Genomic DNA, 10,762 nt, shown 5'->3' on the forward strand with positions numbered 1-10,762 from the left:
TCAAAACAGCCAAAAGCTGCACTAGTATAACAGTGGAAAACCAGACAAAAAACATACCCCCAACAAACATCCATGATCCAAAAAAAAAAAAAGACATGACATGAGGCAGCACTGGGAACAGTGTGTGGCACACTAACGCTGCCAGCGTTTAGCGGTTCGATTCCCACCGGGCTATCCATACTGAAAATGCATTCAGCCATCATACGGCGAAGCACTTTGGATAAAAGCATCTGCCGAACAGCAATTTGTTAGATGCAGGGAAGGCATTGGCAGAGCTGACAGGGAGTTAAGCAGAACTAGAGAGAAAGAATGAGGAGCTGAGAGATGGATTGAAGGCTGGAATAAGAGGAGGACACAATGGAGGGGAACCAAAGAAAAAAGTAAAAAAAAAAAACAGCCATTAACCCATTCAACCCGGGAACACATATAGGCTTATACTGTGTCATTTTAGATTTTTTAGCTAAAACCATTATTTTATACTTTGGGCTATTCAAAAATAGCAGATCTACAAGCTCATAGCGCGGCACTATTTATTTCTTTTAAATTGTGAACATTTGTGCAAATCATTTTCAACTCAAATCTTTGCTTCTGGGGATTCTACAAATGTCTTCTAAATCCTAACAGCTTTTTTCTTTAATACTTAACTTTGTTGCTATAATATCATGGTTCTCAAACCTTTTTCATGTCAAGGACCCCCAAAATTATATGTATTTGTCCGCGGACCCCCACATCTCAAAATATTTTGTTCCAGGGACCCCCAGAGGCAAAGATTTGAGTTAATATATATTCAAAGATTTTCACACATTTTCACAATTCTTTTTTTCTTTCTTTTTATTAGATCTACAAGCTCATATATGAGCTTGTAGATCTGCTATTTTTGAATAGCCAAAGAAATCCAAAGTGACACAGATGCGTTCCCGGATTGAATAGGTTAAGAATAAAGAGAGTGTGAAGAACTGAGGGAGGGTTTAGGAAGAGAGATGAACAGGAACAGGGTGCAATGGAACACAGGAGAACAGGGTGAACCCAGGTAAAGCGTAACTTCAAAACAAGTCAAACTTTTTTCAGCTTTTTTTTTTATATGCCGAAACTGAAGCTGATGAGCTGGGTCTATACTTGCTGCTGCTCCGCTTTGACGCTGAACTTTCAACCCTGCCTGTGATTTTGACCCCTGGATCTCCACTGTTTGTTTTCATCAACCTTTCATCAAGCTTTGTCATAATTTGTCTCGAGACATTTTGCCATTTCTGGTGAGAAACTCTTCCACGGACAATGTGTGTGCTACATCTCTCAATTAACTAGACGATTAACTGAATTTCGCCCACTTTTTTACCTTAACCTGTGATGTGACAATAAACCTGCTTCTGATTCTGATTCTAACTAATTCGGTGCCATTGACGTGTAACACGTCCATTTTTTCCAAGGCCCAGAGTGCCAAAGACGCGTAACACGTCCAAAACCGTGTTTTCAATGTTTACCACGAGATGGCGCCGTTCCGCAAACCTATGAGCCACCATTTCAGGCTCAGTCATAGAGAGATCTAGGAGATCACGTGATCACAAGATCTACTGCTCCATCCACTTCCTGGTTAGCATTTTTTGACGAGACATGCTATTTTCAACGGCTTCTTACAAGCGAACGAGGGGTCGCGATGAAATTTTTTCTTTTTTTTTCGCGGAAGCACGGCGAAAGCCTCCGTGTTTAGCAACTTTTGGGGGATCGAACATACTGGATACAAATATTCTGTGACTTCTTGAAAAGGTAAGAAAAAATGAAAAATCGCTGGCACTATTGGCAATTATTTATTTATTTATTTACTTGGCACTTAATTGCCATCTGATTGTGTTTGCAGTAGCTCAGAGATGGATTATAGAGGTTTGTACCGCCTAACCTCCTCAAACAACAAAGGCCAGGAGCACCCTCTTTTAGTCATCACTATTCTAAATCATTGGTTCTCAGGTCCTTGGGGCGGTTCCAGGGGGTCCCCAACAAAATGTGTTAATATAGCATCACAATAATTTTAACCACTTTAACCTTTTATAATTTGTCAGTGTTTGTGACAATAATCTGTCACTCTAGGATTTTGTCTGGGCTATTCCCAAAAAATAGCAGATATACAGTACAAGCTTGTAGATCTGCTATTTTTTGAAAAATCGTGAAAATGTGTGGAAACCTTTGAATATGTATTTTGTAAAGCGAACATTTGTAACTCAAATCTTTGCTTCTGGGGGTCCCTGGCACAACATATTTTCAGGTGGGGGTCCGCGGCCAAATACATATCATTTTAGGGGGGTCCTTGACATGAAAAAGTTTGAGAACCACTGTTCTAAATGACTACGCATAATAGAACATAGCATTAGTACTGGCAGGTCATGATAGTCTTGCCTCGTCCACTGAGCATCAACCGATTCCTGCCCTATCAGCTGACGCTCATCTGTCAGTCTGTCGCTCTTTATAACTGCTTCTTCTTGACTATACTGTGTTCCTGCTGCAGCATACACAAGCTTCCTTTTTATGCTCATCTGACTTTATCACTGTCATTGTCATATGTCATTGCTGCTGCCGCTCTGTTCTGTAGGACCCAGCCGTGAGGGGGGGGTCTTTGCTTGTTGCTCTGTGTGCCTGTGGCATGGCATTCCGTGTGTGCACATGGACGAGCCCAGAATAAAGCCATGTCACCAAAGATAGTAACTGCTTGAATATCGCGATTAGATTATCGTTCTTCACCCATTCAATCCGGGAACGCATCTGTGTCATTTTAAGATTTCTTTGGCTATTCAAAAACAGCAGAGATAGATTTTTTTTTAATCTTGAAAATGTGTGCAAATCTTTTAATATAAATATATATTTAAAGCGAACATTTGTAACTCAAATCTTTGCTTCTAGGGGTCCCTGGAACAAAACATTTTGAGATGGGGTCCGCGGGCCAAATACATATCTAAAATGTTTACTAAATCCTAACAGTATGTTGCTATATCAGTGGTGCTCCATTATGGGGGTCCATGTCAAGGACCCCCATAATTATATGCATTTGGCCGTGGACCCCCATCTCAAAATATGTTGTTCTAGGGACCCCCAAAAGCACATATCGGAGTTCAAAATGTTCGCTTTAAAACATATGTATATATATATTCAAAGATTTGCAAAACTGTTCCACGATTAAAAAGAAAATAGATCTACAAGCTCATGGCACGGCACTCGGTGCCGCGTTATAAGCTTGTATATCTGCTATTTTTTTATAGCCAAATAAATCTTAAAATGACACAGATGCGTTCCCGGTCGTAATGGATTAATATGCAATTAAATAGTTTTCTTCTGACAAAAGTGATCCTTACAGAATACAGCGATAATAATTGGGGAAAACTGATCCTAGTTTGATATAAAATAAATATAAAATAAAATATAAAAATATATATACTGTATATGATATACGATAATTGTATTGATGTAATCATTTGTCTGCTAAGGAGATGAATCGAATATTAGTCTGGTATCCATCAATTCACTGGAACCTCACCAAAGTCTGTTGAATAATCAACAGTCCCAACGAATCCACTCCATATGGGAATAGAGTAGACAGCATTAAATGAGTATCCGGGCGAGAGGCAGATTATGTAGAGGTTAGCTGTTCAAAGGGTCAAAGGGGGGTCAAGAATGAAAGCCGACCAGGGGCGAGGACAGACTTTGGTGCCTTAAAACATTACATAAGGCATTAGGGGTTAAGAGGAGTGTTCTTGGAAAATGGAGGGGTTAGTGTAAGGGCGAAACCCTGGTGGGAATGAGGGCATTATGGTTATGGACAGTATGGTTACTTGATGAAAAGATTAGACTCTATAGGCGTGAGTTAAGGGGGTTAAGGCTCACAGCAATATCTTCAGTGTTCAGAGAGCAGAACTGAATAAACACTCCGCCACTTTCTAAAAGTCCACATCATAAAAGTTAATTTAACCCGTCTGATGGACAAAACTGGGCTGAATAACGCCCACTCAAAGCCATTTCAATATTGCATATCTACAAGTGAACGAACAATTGTTCAGTTCTTCTCTGCTCTGGCCTATATACTGTTTTTCTCAATTATTTTTGAAAAATATAATTGACATTCCGAAAAGTGGTTAATAACACTGGAATATTGCTGTGTTAGATGTTAGGGCTCTGAGGTGGAGAGGTTAGGGGTTGCAGCTCAAGTGATTGTTTGTTGCTGGGTTGTTGTTTTTGTTTTTTTAGGAATGACAGCCTACCTGGTACATGGAAATGCTTTGGGGCTTGGTAGGTGGTGGTGATGGTGGGTGTGGCAGACCTGGGGTCTAGCTGACTGTGATAGGGTGAACTCCTGCCACTCTCACTGCCTGCAGCCAGTTCCAGCCAATCACAGTGTAGGGAGAGCAAGAGAGTGTGAGCGACAGCATGACCCCGCCTCCCCAGATAGACAAACTGACACACAGACCAAGAGGATGATGAAGGTGGAATGAGCATTTCATTGATTTGGAGTGTGTGCGTGTGCGTGTGCGTGTGCGTGTGCGTGTGTGTGTGTGTGTGTGTGTGTGTGTGCGCGCGTGTGTGAGTGGAGTGGTGTAAAGTAACTAAATACATTTACTCAAGTACTGTACTTTTTTGTTTTAGGTACTTTTACTTTACTGGAGTATTTCCAATTGTCTATACTTTTACTTCTACTCGACTACATCTCAGAGGCAAATATTGTACTTTTACTCCACTACAATTATTTGAAAACTTTAGTTACTAGTTACTTTGCAGATATGAATTATTACATTATAAAACATACATTAACCACTTCAGCCATATTTTATACCTAGGCTATTTGAAAATAGCCGATCTACGAGCTTGCAGATCTGCTATTTTCAAACATTTTAATACTTTTACTTTTGGTACTTTAAGTACATTTTGATACCAATACTTTTGTACTTTTACTCAAGTCAATTTTGAATTCCAGACTTTTACTTGTAACAGAGTACTTCTACTGTACATTGCAGTATTGATACTTTTACTCAAGTAAAACATTTGAGTACTTTTTCCACCACAGTGTGCGTGTGCGTGTGCATGTGTGCATGTGTGCATGTGTGCATGTGTGCGCGCGCGTGCGCGCGCGTGTGTGTGTGTGTGTGTGTGTGTGTGTGTGTGTGTGTGTGTGTGTGTGTGTGTGTGTGTGTGTGTGTGTGTGTGTGTGTGTGTGTGTGTGTGTGTGTGTGTGTGTGTGTGTGTGTGTGTGTGTGCGTGTGTTTACCAGGGTGGTAGTAGTTGAGAGGGGAGCCTCCGTGTCGACTGTGTGATGGGGAGTCAGTGAATGCAGGACTGGAGGAACGCCTGGTCCTCAGCTCCACACTCTCCAACAGGTCCTGCAGGTTGTTTACATACATGATTTACACACAATGCTTACAGTAGACAGTTGTTCAATATTTGGCAATATTGTCCCTGTCGTTTTTCCGCTAAGTGAGCAAGAGAGAGAGAGAGAGAGAGAGAGAGAGAGAGAGAGAGAGAGAGAGAGAGAGAGAGAGAGAGAGAGAGAAAGGGACAGTCACTTGGGCCTTCATAATCATAATACCAGAGAGTGACCAATTAAATCCAATAATTCATGCCCTAACAAACTGAAGTAAATAATGTTTGTTAGCAACTTAAAATGTACTATGAATAGTTTACATTTTGCCCCAAATAAATGAAATGTAATAAGAAACTCCAATGCTCCCAAAATCTTTATAGAGATGATTAAATTGTCGTAATACCATATCAACATTGAACAATTAAAAAGGAAAAACATGAACAATGTTCAATTACACTGAATGGCCACAGTCTTGGCACAGGTAATGCAATGCAGGAGAGTAAACAAACGCTGCAGAAAACCAACAACACCTCTTAGGTCTGATTTATACCGGCGATGTACAGTACAACGGTGTCACTGGCTGAAAATAGCCAGTGACACAACGTGTCGCATCGCAATGTGAGCTTCTAAACTGGCTATTTTCGGCAAGTGACACCGTCATAAGGACAGCCTATAAATTCGCTATTGCACCAGTGGCAGTGCTCTTAGACGTTAGAGAGAGCTCCTTCCCAAAAACTCAAACTCTATCTGTCACTGGAAGATGAACCCTGTCTCATCTTAAGAGAAAACAGATAGCTGCTGTCTCACAGAGACAATTGTATGTAATTTTACGCCACAGTCCCTGGAATACCAGCTCAGTGTCATTGTGGTTAGAGTGTCCGCCCTGAGATTAGGAGGTCAAGGTTCAATCCTTGGCAGAGCCTGAGTCATACCACAGAATATAAAAGAAAAAAGGTACTCAATTGTTTCCCTGCTTAGCACTCAGCATCAAGGGTTGGATTGGGGGAGAAACATGGCTCAGGTTCCCAAGGCTACTTATGTGCGGTCGCTGGAAATCATTTTTCTTTCCCCTGTCCGTCAGTGTCCATCCGTCCGTCCGTCCGTGAGCAGTTAATCTCCGGCACTGTTGGACCGATTGGCATGAAACTGTGCACGCACACTCCTTGGAGGCCAGGTAAAAATCTCTGCCCCAAATTTCTCACATCGGCCTGCTATAGCACCACCAGGAGGACGATTTTTGCACATTTAAAAAAATATATATAACTCCTACCGGTCTTTTTCTAAACATCATGCCAATCAGCACACATTACCTCTATAGTTATGTGCTCAGGACAGATCTGTCCAATTTTTCGTATTGCATCCTCATTGGCTAAGAATGGCTTCCAAAATGTGCTGGAGTGGACCGTTTTGAACAAAACGCCTCAAATCCTGTATGCAGTGCCCGATTGCTGGGAAATTGTGTACGCACATTCCCACTAAGCCAAGGAAGACCCTTCAAATTGTTCAAATCTCCTCATTGTGGCATTCATGTATGTACTATTATTGGCCTTTTTATGTTATTATTGTTGTAATTACCATTGTTATATAACTTATATTATCATCTAGTATGTTGATCATCTCTTATGTTGGTGGTATATTACTTGGTATACATTACTCTAAAACTACTGACACTCTCTTTATGATGAAAGGTTACACCATCCAGGCACGCACGCACCACCACCACCACCACCACCACCAACAACAACACAGCCCATCTGATGTACTGTACTCAGAGCCGTATAAGAGAGCTATGACACTAGCGCTGACTCCCATTGTAAGAGTGGAATGTGGAAGTACTCTGTCTCAATGAGATAGTTCCAATGTTTGGAACTATAGCCCATAGCAGCCCGCTTTGCGGCGAGATCAAAGCGTGACGTTACTCTCTCTTCTACACTCTGACTGTACTGCTTTGCAAGATTCCCAGGAGTCATAGCAGCGACAGTAAAGAAAATGGGAATATTGAGAAAGAAAAACAGACTGAGAAGAGAGAGAAAAAGAGGGAGATACCAATAGAGATTGGGAATTGAATTGAAAAAGATGATACAATTGAGAGAGAGAGAGAGAGAGAGAGAGAGAGAGAGAGAGAGAGAGAGAGAGGGAGAGAGAGAGAGGGAGATACTGCTTACCTGGGAGTATGGAGACAGGGATCCCAGGGACTGCATGAGACAAGAAAAAGAAGAAGAAGAATCTTTCATCCAATGACCATGATTTATGTTTTCAGACCAGTTCGGTTCTATATCTGGGAACACTGAAGCAATGTAACTGAACACTCAATGACCTCAGACTGTCGGCTGTATTGTATACTGATTGATGTATTATGCCTAATCTATACTGAGTCGTACAATGGTGTCCCACACAGAAATAAGTATAACTCATACTCATATACCATATTTTTAGGGTCACAGCCAACGTCATGGAGTGGATCATGGATATGTGACCACATTTTAAAAATGATCTACTGTAATTAAATTAAACCATTAAAACCGGGAAAGCTTCAGTCCCAATATCCCTGCACAAAAAATCATCTCTCTGAACAAATTAAAGCGGCTCGTTTTGTGTGTGTGTGTGTGTGTGTGTGTGTGTGTGTGTGTGTGTGTGTGTGTGTGTGTGTGTGTGTGTGTGTGTGTGTGTGTGTGTGTGTGTGTGTGTGTGTGTGTGTGTGTGTGTGTGTGTGTGCGTGTGTACCTGCCCGCAGCTGTAGCCCTCCAGTGTGTCATCAGAGAGGTGTGTGTGTGCGTGGTAGGCCTGGTATGGGATGACGTCGGGTCTCTGGATGTCGTAGATGGCTTTGACCCGGGGCAGCGCTGCGAGGTGTTTGTATCCCAAAACATCACTGTCTGCCTTAGTCTGCAGAGCGAGAGAGAAACACACTGCAACATGACACAAACATATGGCCACAGACAAGCGCAGCAAACACTCACTCATTAATTCCCACCGCCACACACGTACACTCGCACACGCACACGCACGCACACGCACGCGCGCGCACACACACACGCCACTCTTACGCAACACAACATACATGCACACACACAAAGAGCAGACCAGCCTGTCTAGAGGCAGTATTGTTGATTGTGTGTTTCTCTCTCTCTCTCTCTCTCTCTCTCTCTCTCTCTCACAAACGCACACACACACGCACACGCACACACACACACACACACACACACACACACACACACACACACACACACACACACACACACACACACACACACATAGCAAAGTATCAGATAAGGAGAAAAGAGAGAGACAGAAGGATGTATAGGTGAACACACAAAGACAGATATTGACTAGTTTCATGTTGACAGGTCCCTGATGACATCAAACATCAATCCAAGAATACACTGGCGAACACAAGCAGCAAAATCATATAGTTGTCCAGCAGAGTAGCCTGTCTGTTGTGTATAACAGTCAGGTGGTGAAGAGGGCCATAGTGCACCCACCCTCTACATCAGGAGGTTCAATCCCTATACCCTCCGCCACTCACTTCAGTTTCCCGTCAGTCAATACAAACAGATACAAACACTCATTCATCCCCATAGCCATTACCCTCCTTATAACCACTTAAGCCCTATATACTTATTCTGTATTACTATACTATACGTTGTATGGCAAATAGTGTTGTGAGCTTGTAGATCTGCATTTTTTGAACATTTTAAAATCCTAGTGTTCATTAACCACTTTGACCATTTTTAATAGCACAAAAAAAATAGATCTACAAGCTCACAGCAAAGTCGGGTTCGGGTGCTTAACTCGGGAGTGAACAACTGGAACCAAATGGACCCGTAAGGCCTCAGCACTATCACATCGATAAGATGAGTGTGCCGAGTTATTTGGAAGGGTGAAGTTGAAGAGGGGGAGGAGCCAATCACCAATTATATTTTTTTTGCATTGACCAAAGAGTAGTTCCTGGCAGAGTCTCCGGTAGGATACTTGCGGAGTCATTAAATTATTGACTCAGGAATGCGACAAAAAAAAAAAAGCTTCAAGGCTTCACGGGGTGTATAATTGATAGAAAATACTTTTTTTTTCGGGTGAACTACTCCTTTAAAGGACAACTTTGGTTTTTTACAACCAATGTTTATGTTTTAGATTGTAATTAAAGTAAATAAAAGATGAGTGTTAAAAAATTTAATTTTACTGCTTTCTATAGTTTTAGCAATTTTCACAATCTTTTTTACAGTGTTTTCACAGTGGGCGGGGGCATTCTGTCCGGTGGCTAAATATGTATTTTTTTTAACACATTAACCCGGCGTTTTCTTTATTATTATTTACAGTAGCTCTTCTAGCCCCCAATAACTCACATCTGGCCATCTCAGACAGCCGGACCTTTTTTTTTGTGTAAAAAAGGCCTATTTAGCCACCGGACAGAATGCCCCCGCCCACTGTAAAAAATATCGCAAAAAATGCTAAAACTATAGAAAGCAGTAAATGAAAAAAAAATTACACTCATCATTTATTTACTTTAATTACAAGCTCAAATATAAACCTTGGTTGTAAAAAAACAAAGTTGTCCTTTAACTCAGGGAAGCATAATGATATGCTGGTCATGAATTATTTTACAAAGGGGGATGATGGCAGGTTTGGTGAAGCTGGCGATGGATATGTACAGTACAAATACAGACACAATCTGAGACAAAGACAGAGAGAAGACAAAGAACAGGAAACAGGGAGACAGAGTACAGATAGATCAAGAGGGACAGCAAGGCAGAGAATCTAAAGTAAAAAGTAAAGCCGACAGACAGAAGAGAAAAGAGTTTTCCAGCGAGGCGGTCACAGCTCGTAGCTCACATCTCTGTTGGTTACGGTTTGATCGACAGTGACAGTTGACATTGGAGGGGGTAACTCTAGCGGTGACAGGGTGTGTACTCACACAGACCAGGTGGTGAGGAGATCCCAGGCTGGAGCCTGGAGGCGAGATGGATGCGGTCTCTGATGTGCGTCTCAACTGGTAGACACGCAGACACACGCACAGACACACGCACAGACACACGCACAGACACACACACACACACACACACACACACACACAAGTAAAAAGTGTAAGTGACAGACAGAGCCTGTAGGCTGACCTACCAAGTTATGGGTTGGGATCCATGTTTGGGTCGCAGACCAATTTTTATGGGTCGTGCGTAAAGATCCCCTTTTTTCTCATTTCCTACATTTAAAAACAATATGTTATTTCAAAAGATTTTTTAAAAGTTTCAACAAAAACAAAAATCACAACTTTTCATCGATTAAAAAACTATTCCAAAATTTTTCAAAAGGATTTTATAAATCAAATAAAAAAATCAAAGTATGTCCATAAATACATACAAAAAATGTTAAGAAGTAGTGAAAATATCAAATCTACAAGCTCGCAACATTGTGAGCTTGTAGATCTGATATTTT

The 10,762-nt window shown here is 41.4% G+C and overlaps 1 protein-coding gene across 1 annotated transcript in view; it reads right to left on the minus strand.

The window, feature by feature from the left end:
• The window catches only part of LOC311056515 (actin-binding LIM protein 3-like), a gene marked incomplete at its 3' end in the record, with an annotated part of 78,525 nt that overhangs the window by 17,886 nt on the left and 49,877 nt on the right, over window positions 1-10,762 (minus strand). The window contains exons 9-13 of the mRNA XM_084073193.1: window positions 10,245-10,319; window positions 8,057-8,218; window positions 7,498-7,527; window positions 5,240-5,351; window positions 4,239-4,346 (exon numbers count right to left, since the gene is read on the minus strand). Of these exons, the coding sequence (XP_083929319.1) occupies window positions 4,239-4,346; window positions 5,240-5,351; window positions 7,498-7,527; window positions 8,057-8,218; window positions 10,245-10,319 (487 nt within the window). The remainder of the gene's footprint in view (window positions 1-4,238; window positions 4,347-5,239; window positions 5,352-7,497; window positions 7,528-8,056; window positions 8,219-10,244; window positions 10,320-10,762) is intronic.

The sequence above is a fragment of the Gymnoscopelus microlampas genome, assembly GCF_963454915.1.
Source record: "Gymnoscopelus microlampas genome assembly, chromosome: 12".
Taxonomy (NCBI): Eukaryota; Metazoa; Chordata; class Actinopteri; order Myctophiformes; family Myctophidae; genus Gymnoscopelus; species Gymnoscopelus microlampas.